The sequence below is a fragment of the Alnus glutinosa genome, chromosome 2 (assembly GCF_958979055.1).
Source record: "Alnus glutinosa chromosome 2, dhAlnGlut1.1, whole genome shotgun sequence".
Lineage (NCBI taxonomy): Eukaryota > Viridiplantae > Streptophyta > Magnoliopsida > Fagales > Betulaceae > Alnus > Alnus glutinosa.
The window spans coordinates 33,536,997-33,550,485 of NC_084887.1; the positions used below are offsets into that span (position 1 = coordinate 33,536,997).

The window sequence follows — 13,489 nt, forward strand, 5'->3', positions numbered from 1 at the left end:
TGAGTCGGCTTGACTCTACTCTTCTCTTATTTTTAGACTGCGAAAGCCTCTCTCTCTCTCTCTCTCTCTCTCTCTCCCCTTTTGCATCTCCAACTAACTCTAGGGTTTTTACCAATTCCACCGAGAAGCAAGGTACACAAATCTACTTGACGATCCAAATTTCACTTCTTTCTCGTTTCGCTTTCGTTGAAACTTTCACAATATTTAGCTAAATTCTCGATTTTTTTTTGGGCCATCTTCTTCATCACGATCTAAGGTTTGATCTCTCTCTCTCTCTCTTTCTCTTGGTTGAGTTAGATTTCATTGAATCGAATTTTCATTTTTGGACTTTTGGATTTGGTAAAATTTGGGATTTTCAGCTGCTTCCTTTTTTTTCTTTTTTTTTTTCGATGCTTAATCTGTGACATATTTATGAGATTTGATTTATTTCAGACTAATACTTGGATTAGTCGATTTCAATATTCCAATTACGAAATTTTGAAGAAAGAAAGAAATAAAGTAATGGTCAACGGTGTTAATCTTTATTTGAACTGTAAGGAATTTCTCTGCGTTGGTTGAAATAGTGAAAATCAGCGATGGTTGAAATAGTGAAAATCAATTATTTTTATTTCACTAATCTAGTTATATGTTACTAATGTTTAGTGGTTTGTGTTCTGTTCTTATTTTGCATGGGTTCTTTTTTTATAAGTATTCTTACTTCTTATGGGTTCAATGGATTGAAGTAGGAGTACGTTTTTGGAGTGTTAATTATAACTGCAAGTGTCTAAAGTTCTTCCATTTATGATATTTCAACAAAACATGGTATTTTATGTTTTGAAACAAAGAATGTGCTAAATGAATGCTTGCAATTCAAGGAATTAAATTGCCAGTCAGATATTTGGGAACTTGCAGCTCATGATTGTAATCCGTTAATAGAAAAATTCACCGCTAGAATTAACTCTTGGCTCTCCAAAAATTTATATTTTTCTAGTATCTTTATTCTTCTTAAAAAGGTTATTAGATCAATCAAACAGAAATTTTATAGATTTTTGTGGTCTGGAAATGATTCATCAGCTGCTAGCCTGCTAGAGAAAAAGTTGCTTGAGATGTGGTTTGTGTACCTAAAAAGGAGGGAGCTTTAGGCCTTAAGAGGGTTGAGGAATGGAACAAGGCAGCCATCATGAGACACGTGGAATCTCTTTGCTAAAGCTGGATCGTTAGGAGTGGATTGGGTTAAGCAGAACCTACTAAAGGGAAGAAGTTTCTGGTGTGCTAAAATTCCACAATTGTTCTTGGGGATGGAGGAAAATATTGAAACTTCGAGATGCAGCCAGGCCTTTTATTAAATTTGCAGTGAGTGTTGGAGAAAACATTTTTCTTTGGTTAGATTGGTGGAATAGTCATTCCCTAATTGGCCATGAGAATGGCTATTCCAAGGCTATTTCATTCCAAATTCTTCCATTTTCAATAAAATAAAATAAAAAACTATTCATTTTTCTAATAGAATAGTCACTCTGCGTACCAGTCATAACCTAAATCTTGAACTTATTCTAGCTCAGAAACTTGGAATGCCATTAGAACTAAACATCCAGAAGTGAAGTGGTGGAGATTAATCTGGTTCCCTCTGGCAATCTCTTGACATGCATTCATATTGTGGCTTGCAGTGAAGAATAGGCTAACTACTGGAAATAGGCTGCAGAAGTGGGGATTTAAGGGTATTTGCAGAAGTTGTACTGAGAGTAGAATCATTTGTTTTTTCAATGTGTTTATTTAATGAGCCAGTAACAGTTTGGGATGAAATTCTGATGTAAAGCTTAAATGCTTTGAAAAGTAACTATTTTCTCTTTTATCCTTACAATCGAACAGTCTTGATCTTGGAGGAGGTTGAATCCTTAATTTTGTACTATTGTACCAACTGTCTATTGTCACAGCAATGTTTCTTTGAATTTATTGCATGCTCCATTTTTCTCTGATTTTTATTGTTGTAATTATTATTATTTATTTTATTTTTTTCAATTGTGATAGTTCTTGAGACCATATTTGTATCTATATGATTGCTTCTTATATTTGAGTGTCATTTTGTTTCTGTCACAGGGAAGGTATCGTAATCTACTGCTTTTAGGCCCTCAAATGCCATAAATGGTTGCTGTGGCAGATTTTTATTCTGCTTTCATTTGCTGTTTGATAACTGAAAATGACATACGAAGAAGTTTTGAAAGCTGTTTTTCCTTTATTGGAGGGTGTAGACCTTGCTTCTTGTATGGCAGTATGTAAGCAGTGGAGAGACATTGCCCGAGATGATTACTTTTGGAAATGCATATGTGCCAAGAGATGGCCTTCGATCTGCAAGCAGCGTAGCCCTCCAACTGTAACCTACTACAAGCTTTATCAAACCTTTTATAAACGCCAGCATTGTCGAACCCTTCCCCCCCCAAAGCTGTCCTTTGATGATTTGGATTTTTTTATTGACATTTGGACTGAGGATAGATTAATCTTTTCAGAAGTAGTCCCAGGCCAGGTCTTACAAAATGGTTTCAAGATCCCACCACCAGGAATCTGTGATGTGCTTAGATTTCACCTGGAGGGCCCTGAGTTCAGGATGAGACTACCTGTTAAGCCAAGATTCACTGTTCCTCTGAGCCAGACTGTTAGTGTTTCGGTGCTTGTGGCGCGCAAGGATTCCAATACTGTTGCTTGCATCATTAATAAAACCATGTTTGAGTATATAGATCAGACAGCATATAGGGCCATGGCATTTGACTATTTAGACTTCTCTCCTGTCCACCCCTTCATTTCAGGTGCCCGGGCTTGGTTCTCTTTGCTTTTCATTGAAGATGGAAATGAAGATGTTATTGATGTTTTCGGGATTGAAATGGATTTCTGTGATACTGCAAATTCCAAGGAAGAGGTTCTATGGTTATTAGACATGCTTGATTGGCAGTGAAGGGTTGGACTCTGCAGGACAAGAAGAACGACATTGAATTGGATGGGAAAAGACTTGGCCTGAGAGGTACTATGTCTTTTGTTTTCTTGCATGTTCACAGTCTGTACATATTTTATTACTATTCACTGCATTAATAAATATGAACAATCTTTGTATTCAAATCTTGCACATTCTGTGGTCATATTAATCATTTACCCAAGTGGGGTCAATTGTATTCGATCTGTCTAATGAACAAGTGTTGAACTTTGTAATAATATCTTTGCTGAATTCAACTATCGGTTTTGAGTTTTTGTTCATTCTATCCTTATTCCTTTTCAAAGAGCAATTTCAATTTACCACTTTTCTTCTCTCCCCCCTTCTAAAGAAACAGGGACAGTCATTATTATGGCATAATTTCTTGAAATTTTGTTTCCTGTTCTGTCGACACTCAAGTCTTATGAGGTGAATGGTTCCTATTTTGAGGGACCAAACTTACCTATTTGTTCATGATTAAGCTGGTAATGATTCCTTATAGGTATATAATTCAACAAGTTATGGACGGGTAACTTCGCCTCGAAGAGGATTTAAATGGCATGTGATTCTATTTTTCCTGCCTCAACTAGTGCTAGATTCAATGTGCTTTAAGATATATATTTTCTCTTCTTATAGTACTGCATAATATCATGCTTGACATTGAATGTCATTGAGAAGATTAGATGGATGCGTTCTGGTTCCAATGAAACCGGCAGTTATGCATATCCAATCATTCCAATGTGCTAGCTAGCTACAGTCAGTTTTTCACATTTAATTTATATCAGCATGTCATGCCTAGTCACAGCTTATGTCATTCTGTTTCTAGTCTCCATTCTCCAATGCCTTGGGGTGACAGATATGCATAGATAATTATTCTTGATCAATTGCAAACTCAGCGGAGCCATGAGGTAGTTGCAGGTTATTTTAGGGGTGGGCAAAATATCTGACTACCGCCTACCGACTTATTTCGGTTCGGTAGTCGGTATAGGTTTTTTTTTTTTTTTTTTTTTTTTGGGTGGTTAACCGAATTGATACTACGTCGTTTTGTTTTACCTTTTTGTTTGCTTTTCTTCTTTCTTTCTTTTGAATTAAAATGACGTTGTTTCATTAACCAACTTAACCGATTGCCTTTTAACCGACTTAACCGAATGTGTCGGTTAACTGAATTGAAAACCATATAACCGAACCAAACCAATACCCGCCCCTAGGTTATTTGTATAATGTAGTTCAAAACTCAACAAAGCATTCAAGTCTATAGGTTTTATCCAGGTAAGTTGAACAACACAAGGTAACTCTATCCTCCTGCATTACGCAATTTCTCAAACTGAATCAAGGATGAAACTCAATCTAAAGCTCTTTACAAATTTCAAATATCTTTTGAATTTGGAGGAAAACATGTAAACTACCACAATTTTAAAATCTTGCCCATGCTGGTTCACTAGCCATCCATCGCGGTGCTGTTTATACTCGATACGCTTAACGTGAATTTCATTCAATTATGAATTTATGATGGTAATGTTTGAGATATAAAAGAGATCCTGTTGATAAATTCTACATTAGGCTGCTAGCAAAAACATTAATTGTGGAACATTTTATTAAAGCCTCTAAACAAATAAACTACCTTAACGGTTAATACGTTCTCCTTTTTTGAGCATCTCCAACGACTTCTCTAAAACTGTTATATTGTTATATTGTCTAATTTTAGATGAGATGATCGAGCCAAAAAATTTCTCCAACAAATTATTCATTTGCTTATTTAAACCATCAATTTGCTATAGTGAAAAGTCAAAGCTGGATTATCACTTCACAAAATGTTAGCTTTGTTTATTATTTCTCTTTCCTCTCTCTTTGTTTTCTTGCTCAACCCAATCTCTTTGCACCTCCCTGTCTGATTTCTAGAGATGGGTAACAATTTCTATTGAAGCTATCGTCGTCCTCATAAGAAGCTAGGAGGTGTACGTTCTCGAGATCACCGAAGTCTTCACCGGCGATGATCTGTCCTCCAGCGTCGACATTGGAGGGTACCCACTACCATAAAAGCAAAGCACAAGTAAAGAGGAGAGAAATGGGGTTTTCGAGGAGGTGCTTTTGTACTTTCACGGTTGGGACTTTGGCTGTTTTGGGGGTTCTTGGCCGGGGGATATGCGTCGAACATGTGATCACACAGCAGAGAAGATTTGGGCTCTTCACTGTTCATAAGATGAGGATCTCCTCCTACTCTCGCATAGACAAAGAAGTGTGAACATGTGATGGGGTTTGTAGGAGCAGAGAAGATTTTACAGTTTGTTATCGATTTGGGGCTATCGAGTTGGGGTTTATGATCTTTGTAGGAGTAGAGAAGATTCTACAGTTTGGGCTACACTGCAAGATTGAGCGAGACAGAACAACATAATAGAAAATCTATTTGAGTTTGTATTGAAAAATTAGTGCATAAAATAAAAAATATTACTTTTTAATTGGTTAAAATACAAAACGTAGCATAATTTGTGTACAATAATCCATATGATTAATAATTAAAAAAAATGCTGAAATATCATTAACCATATAGAGATGATTGGTGCACAATAATTGTGCACCACATGGGGTGGGATTCATGTAGTGGATCCCACCCCATATGTTTTGTGTTGTGCACAAGTTGTGCAAAATTGTTGTGCATGAAACTTTTCTCTTAACGATATGGATTGTTGTGCACAAGTACCTAACACCCTCCAAAAGATACAAGGAATCGGTTTTAGGAGAGAGTGATTGGCTGAAATATTTAAAAAAATAAAAAATAAATTGTTCATAATTGAGATCTTATTACAATTGTCCATATGCAATTCATGTTTCAGAACCATATTACGTTCCAAATATAGTAAAACAGGATGAACATGATCGATGTGGCATTTTTTGTAAATAAGGAGTTATCTTGACTTTATTGACAATTTTTTCTTTTTTTTTTTTACCATAAAAATTAGCTATAAACCAATATAATAAAATAACATGTGTTCTTAAAGCAAATGCTTCTTATTAATGCTATTAAAAAAATATATGCTTTCTCGTGTGCTAATAAACACATATCCCTTCACTCATCTCATATTCATGCAATATTCATCGGATCAAATTTATTCTCAATAAACGTAACTGACACGTACAATCAAAATGTGGTTTGTTGCCTTTATTTGCCTAGATAGAGACGCCCTTAATCATCCAAATATAAACTAATTCAAACTCTCACTGTAAAATTTACCCTATTCATAAATTAGAAACAAACTACGTACTAGCGACGTGCTTCGATCTTTTCAAGGCATGCAGAAACAAAAAGGAATTGATATTGCTGTTGGATTTTCTAAAAGTTAGCCTTGGCCTCAAAGTTTTGACCAAATTGCCAATTAGCAGGGGCAACATCATCAAACTGCAACGTTTTCCCATCACTGGTAGTCACTTGGAAAGACAACCTTTGCCCTCCCAACACCGCCCCAGTCTGCCAATTTTGGCCCCAGCTGCGTGTCATTTGAATCCACTGATTAGCTCCAGAGCCCTTGATCTTGACATTAGCAACGTCGCCGGCACCCCCAACGTTGTACAACAACACGAGCAACCAAAAACGATTCCCCTTGATCTCGAACTTAACCCCTCCTCTCTTGTTGCATGGGATTCGGCGAAACTTGACTGGAATAATCCCAGCTCTCATTGGTGCAAGTTTTGTGAACATGGGCATCGACAGGTCGAAGTGCTTGAGCGGGGGATTGCACCAATTCCCGGCAGGCTTCTTGTAGTTAGGAGGACAGAAATTGGTGGCCGTGACTTTGATCGTGCCTGCGTTTTGTACACACCATTGTGGATCATCCACGCACATGATCTCAAAGCAAGCGCCGCAGCTGCTTCCATTGTTGAATAGTGCAGTGCTTAGTGCCGCTGTCTGGAGGCCATACCCTTGCTTGTTAAGATCCCCATATCCACAAGCACCCTCTGCATGCCACACAAATTTGCATGTACGTAACAAATTAATTAATCTTATATATTGGAAACTTATATATATATATATATATATATATATATATACATATAACCATGAATCAAATCTCCTAAATATTATAATGAATAGTGGGTTTTCTCGAAACCTAGGCATGACAAGTATAAATATTGTACTTACTCATGGTTTCTCCACCGGACATGTCACCGTAGAACGTTGCATGCGCACTATACCAACTATTATCTATTTGCCCATCAATGGTGATCATTCTTCTGCTCATGGCTTTAACAAAAAGAGCCATGAATATGACACACGTGAACAAGTTTTGAGACCTGGCCATGACTATTAGCTAGGACGAGAGAGATAGTACTGCTGTGCTGCATTTCTAAGCAATGTCAAGAAGATGGTAGTTATAGGCGCACGAGAGGAAACAAATAAGGTAAGAAATCGGACATTTATTCTTATTGCAGACGCGCGCAGCTTCGACAATCGTGGAACTTAAAAAGGGAACAAATCTTTCCACATTGATGAGGTCCGGATTGAATAATCAGATGGGATGTCACAAGCCACAGTACTTGATGCATGTATGATCCAGCTTTGTTACAAGTTATTCAAAACTGTTGCACTGTTGGCAGTTGCAGTGGTTAACCCTTGTTGTCTCTAGCTGACTTGGTCTTCTTGTTTGTGATCAGTTAATTGTGGATCATAGTTTTGAGATTCAATAGGATCCAACTTCGAATGTCAACGTTTCACCGGTTTCGATAAATATGGAATATCAATTAATAAAAACTTTCCCCTTTGCAACACAAGTATTTCCACAAAATAAAATAAAAAAGAAAGAATACGATATCAATATAAGTATATATTAGGTTAATTTATGGTCGCTCAAACAAAACAATAAAAAAAAAAAAGAAAAAAAAAGAAGAAGAATATTAGGTTTATATTTCTTATAGAATAATTACTTCGTAAAATTAATTGTAATCATGTTTGATGATTTGATTTGATTATCGTACTTATCTTTATTTTTAACTTTCTTAATTAATTTTTTTTTATAAATATGAGTAATTTGAAATGTAAATATCAACAAGGAATTAAGTGTGGGATTAAATGCATGTTTAACACCAAACTACTCGAAAATTCTTATCTCCATGTTCTCAATTTCCTCCACTATTTCATTAATTTTCTATTTTGTTATAAATTTCGATCTTCATAGTATTAAAGTCGACGGATAACGCCGGTCTTCAATCCCTAATGGTCCTATGGACTCCTGTTTTTTTTTTTCTTTTTCTTTTTCCCGTTGATGCCTCCCTCCCGGGACTCCTAAATTAAGTTGTTCAATAATCTTTTACTTCAAATCCATGTCTTTTGAAAATCATATCAAGCTTTTGACTATTTCAATCAAAAGTTCATCGGTCAATCTACACAGTCCTGGCCACCAAAATCAACTAAATTGGAAGTCTCACGCGCCCACAAGCGCTACCAGAAGTTTCTCCCAGTCATGCCACGCTCACCACACGCAGGCAAATTTCATCATTCTTTGTTGTAAATGACAAGTTGTTTAGGTGTTTCAACAAATTTGAACCCTAAACGACATGTCGTTTATCTCAAAAAAAAATTTCCCTCGAAAGAAAAAAAGAGAGAAATCGAGAAACAAATAAGTTGGAAAAAAGAAAAGAAAAAAGAGAGTCTGAAGTGGTCTATATTTGGCCCATGTGGCCAATCTTTTGGCCATGTTTGCTGGCCCATTTGTTTGCTCTTTGTTGGCCCAGTCATTCGGCCTATTGTTTTTTGTTTTTTTTTGTCAGACATTCGGCCTATTGGTGGCCTTGTTTGTTGGCTTATACCTATTTTTAGCTCATTATTAGCCCATTTATCAGTCCAGGATGACCCTATTTTTTAGCTTATAGTTGACTCTATTTTGACCAATTATGACCTCATTACTGGCCTATTGTTGTTGTTGGCCCAATTTTCGGCCCATCTCTAACCATCGTCGCAGACAACTACTATCTTTGGTCACCATTGTTGATCGTCATTTGTCACCATCCAATTGCCATCACCAAATCGGCTAACAGTGAAATTCTGCTACACATCACGCTTGACTATTGCATTGGTTGAGCTTACATCCAACCTTTCGTGGCTACCACACATGATTGTTACCGCTTTCATCATCTCATCAATAGATTTGAAGTCCGAGCTCACGTTCGGAATTTGGTCCTTTCCACACCGGATTTGTTTCAACAAAAAATAAAAATGTTCCTCCCTCATGGCTTGCAAACGCTAGGATGCCATCATTATAGGGAAAAGATTTTTTTTTATTAAAAAAAAAATACTCTTTACAAATTTCTTATACACTCACCCTCTTACATGAGGTAGGGCCATGTAGTGTGAGGGTATAAGAAATGTGTAAAGAGTCAACCCTATGTGAACTTTATGATATTAATTATTGAGAGCAGGTGATTATTTTCCTTGTTTGATGTCTAGCTATGACTTGGTACAGCAGCCTCATGACAATTTAATCCATCCCATTCCACACTTAATCGAGAGTACGTCAATATCGTATGCTTTTTAACTAGTTTAAAAAAATTATCAGTTGCGAGAGGGTACACCTACTTTCTAGTTTTCCCTCCTTTTTTTGCCCTTTACTTTCAAATTTGCAATTATCTAGAAGGGAAAAGCTCAGTGCATTTGTTGTGCAAATAACAAATTCCTATCTAGAATCACCTCCATAAACAAAGCAAAACATGCATTTGGTGATGGCTGATGAAAATTGTTGTAACAGTATTTACACTTGTAAAAGATTAAAAATAAAAAATAAAAATAAAAATTGTGAGCAATGGAGTATGCCGGAGCATAGGCGGAGGATAATTTTGATACTTAAGTCGGTAAGTATTTAAGATGGAGAATTGAAAAATGCTTAGATAAGAGTTTTGAGCTGAAGCCAAAAGCTTATTTTACCTTATCGAGACTCGCCTTTTATAGTAGTTTTCATACAACCATTTCCATGCCATGATCTATCTTTTATCCCCCCCCCCCCCCCCCAAAAAAAAAAAAGAGAAACAACGTGATCTCTCATACCTCTATATGCTTTATGGTCGTTTGTGTTTGCAATGTAAAAAAAAATTATTTTTAAAAATGTAGTTAATTGTTAGACAAATTTACATGTTAGCCTTTAAAATTATGCGTTTTCAAAAAACATTCACTTGCAATCTAAAAAAAAACATATTTCTGCATTTTTAAATTGCAATTTTTTTAAAATGTGATTCACAAACGATTCATTTTATGCAATTTAGTTTAAAATCACGTTTTTTATTTGTGAAATCACAATCCCAAATGCACCCTTATATTGTCTTAGCTTAATTTCTACCTCCACTTCTATGGTTGGACAAGATGGTGTCTTCAAGCTTTTGTATTAAACGAATTCAAAGGGGTGTTTGGCCTTTTTGGTAACTATTTCTTATCATTTCTCCTTAAAAAGTCAATTTCATATTTTTTTTTATTAACAAACAATATTCTTTACTTTTTTCTAAACAAAAATTTAAAATTCATTTATATTTTATATCACATCAATCAATTTCTTAATTATTTTTCCTCTTAAAACTTTTTGCAAAACACACTCGTAGTCGGTAGAGCCCGGGCGAACCTACCTTTAGCTTCCCGACTTCCCACATCAAAAGGTTTTCCCCAAAAAAATAAAGAAAAACAATCTCAAAAAAATAAATAAATAAATTTTACCCATAATTTTCTTTAAAATAAAAAATAAAAAATATTTGGCCCTCTCAATTTTATTTTATTTATTTTTTTAATTTTGTCCCCCAAAAGTCTAAAAGTTGGCTCCGCTCCTAAATTTAGAGCTTATAGTAAGCAATGACTACAGGTCAAAGGGTGACTTATCCTCAAACGTGTTTCTTTTCTGGAGCTACCTAATTTTTTTTTTTTAACTAATAGCATGTGCTATTATAAATACTAAAAGCCAAAAGGCTTACATCTTGAGAAATGAGGGATATACCCCCCATACTCTTAAGCCAGAATAATCTGACTTAAAAAATAGCTTCCTATGCAGAATCTCAAACTTTACTAAAATTACAATTAAGCCTCATTTACAAATAAAATTTCAATAAAATTTGAGCCATATATAAGCAAACTGTACCTAGAAACTAAGGAATACACAAACAAATCTAACAAAAAATCAACTCAAGTCGTCGGAAGGGACACTGCCATCGGCGAAAACCGGCGCGTGTACAACACACGCCTCCCTCGGAGCTACCAAACAACAGATCGGCCTCCCTGAGTCCCGACACCACCGTTGCTCTGCAAAAAGAAGCAGAGCGTGACCATCACGCACAACTCAATGAGAAGACTTCCTTGACGCGTGACAGCTACGCGCTGGTCACCGGTAACCCACACGGCCGCAGCAAAGGACGGTGGAACCAGAAAACGCCGGTGGACCCATCTGAATGGCGCGTGTCTCTCAAAAGCTGATAGATAAGCGTAGATCTAACATCAAAAATAGCTTAACAAACAAAGTCTGGAAACGCTCCACCGGCGGCACAACAATAACAATATTCCCCACCGGACTCCTCAAGATGAACCTCCTGTCAGAGAAACGGAAAGAAGGAAAAGAAAAACCAACAAAACCAAGACAAAACTCTAAAGCCCAGTAAGGACTCAGAGAAGCAAAGCTCCACAGCCCTAATGGCTGGGAGAAAAACTACCTCCACTGATACACATCATGGAGGAACAAAAAACTCCATAGCCCTTGAAGGCTAGGAGACACCACCACCGGGGAAGGGAGGCAAAGAGCCTCCCTTCCCCGCGAACAACAGACTAGTAAAGAAACTTCTGGATGGAGGAGTTAGGTGAGAAAGAGAGTTAAACGTTGTTTTCTTTTGGAGCTACCTAATTAATTGATCCTATATAATAGTTGAGTTGGCCCAGGTTAATTACAGCCCAAGTGCTTGTGAGAAAAGTGTGTATATGAAATCAACTAGAGACTGTTATAGCTAGGGTGGAACTATACTATCCCAAAATTTTATAAATTCTCTAAAGGTTATATATTTTTATGAAATAAATTCTTAAAAATTAATTTTTTACCCTTCTAGTTTTCTTTAAGAAATGTTATATACTAGACAATATGAGAGGACCACAGAATTAACATTGTCCTAGAGAGATAAGCTCTACCTTTTCTCTAAAATTTCCTGTTGATCTCTGATAATTCATTCTGCTCAAACACCATGGGAGGAGGAAAGCATAATCTTCTTCTCCCTTTTCTCCTTATCTTCTCCCATTTTCTCACTTTGCTAACGCCTCTGTTGAAGCCTTTATCTTGCTAGAGCTTGCTTTAGCTTTATCCACCTCCTCCGAGGTATTTTACTTGCTTTCCTCCGCTTCAACACAGTTATCATTGGTTTTTACTCCCTTCCTCCACCATATATACTGTGATTTTTAGCTAAGTTGTTGGGTCGAAATATTTGAATTTAGATATACGCTATTCCATCAATTTTTGAATGACACCCACCTCTTCAATGGGTTCACCGACGTCTTTCGCTTCCACCGATAGTCACCGCGTTCTCTTCTGCTGTCCACGCATCGAAGCGTGGCATGCATGCGTTAAGGAGTTTGTCTAATTTTCCAATGCGTGGTGACCACGCATGTCCCTCCATCCTTCCCCTACCTCGATTTTCGATAGCTCTTGGTGGTCCCTTACGATCCTTGCTAGAGAGAGGCTTTCTAGGGGCGGTGCATGGTCTTCACGCGCCGCCATTAGCGGCTCCCAGTCCCTCCCCTCAACTGGATCTGTGTTGTTATTTTTACTGTTGTTTCTTTTATGTTACTTGGATCATTGTTTTCCGTTTTGGGAAACTACTGTATTTGAAATTGTGTTAGTATCTTTTTTTTTTCCTACAATCCTATTTTCGAACCCTAACAACGTGTTTACTGTTCCTACCATCTTTTGGTGGTTGTTGCAGGTCTCAAGTGGGGATGCAATTTGGCTTGTCCTGATATGTTGTCATTTCACATTTGAAACCGCCTTGTGCGGCTCTTTGAAAGAATTGAGTTATTTATTTGTTCTATTTCCTACCATTTGTATATATTTAAACATTGTTTTAGTTTGGTTTTAGTCTACTGTTTGGGAGCCTACCCCTATTTTTTTAATAGGATTGTTTGCTTATTTTTCTTTTGAGATCAGAAGTGATAGTTTTGCTTGTGGGTATAGCGATCTTGTTGTGGTTTAAACCTACCTTATCTAACTATTACATGAAAATTGAGAAAACTATCAAACCATCCTTTTCACTAATCTATTTTTATCTTCCTCAAGTTTTGCTTAATTTTTGTTTAATACTTATCTGTGAATTTTTTGTTCCCGTTACTTCACAGGGGTCTTGATGATATCGACAAGTTTAAAAAGGCACAGGACAACTACTATTGAGTCTACGTATTCAATTTACGTGACACGTTTTACACGTTTTTTATTTTTTATTTTTTGTGTTTGTTCTTCTCGAGGAGTATGGTACAATTTTTTTAAAAATTTAAGTGTTTAATCATATATACAAATTTTAAATTAAAATAATTAAAATTTATCGTATAAATATTACGTTTAA

The 13,489-nt window shown here is 36.4% G+C and overlaps 2 protein-coding genes across 3 annotated transcripts; one reads left to right on the forward strand and one right to left on the reverse strand.

The window, feature by feature from the left end:
• On the forward strand, positions 1 to 3,213 carry LOC133859619 (F-box protein At5g39250). 2 transcript variants are annotated; one of them, XM_062295085.1, is made up of 2 exons: positions 1 to 132; positions 2,074 to 3,213. In XM_062295085.1, exon 2 carries the CDS (start codon positions 2,174 to 2,176, stop codon positions 2,921 to 2,923), a length of 750 nt encoding a protein of 249 aa, XP_062151069.1. In that variant the 5' UTR covers positions 1 to 132; positions 2,074 to 2,173; the 3' UTR covers positions 2,924 to 3,213. The 2 variants fall into 2 exon arrangements, with proteins under 2 accessions (XP_062151069.1, XP_062151068.1); XM_062295084.1 differs by having other exon boundaries at positions 13 to 256.
• Positions 3,214 to 6,263: 3,050 nt separating this feature from the next.
• On the reverse strand, positions 6,264 to 7,158 carry LOC133861222 (expansin-A25-like). Its single transcript, XM_062296956.1, has 2 exons — positions 7,071 to 7,158; positions 6,264 to 6,886 (listed from the first exon to the last, which is right to left on the reverse strand). Exons 1-2 carry the CDS (start codon positions 7,156 to 7,158, stop codon positions 6,264 to 6,266), a joined length of 711 nt encoding a protein of 236 aa, XP_062152940.1.
• Between the last annotated feature and the right edge of the window lie 6,331 nt (positions 7,159 to 13,489).

What these genes read in the sequence shown, in the direction of transcription:
- LOC133859619 (XM_062295085.1), top strand. Translation starts at nt 2,174, where the DNA reads ATGACATACGAAGAAGTTTTGAAAGCTGTTTTTCCTTTATTGGAGGGT.
- LOC133861222 (XM_062296956.1), bottom strand. Translation starts at nt 7,158, where the DNA reads ATGATCACCATTGATGGGCAAATAGATAATAGTTGGTATAGTGCGCAT. An exon ending in GTCCGGTGGAGAAACCATGA is followed by an intron (nt 6,887 to 7,070) that starts GTAAGTACAATA and finishes TGTGGCATGCAG; the next exon opens with AGGGTGCTTGTGGATATGGG.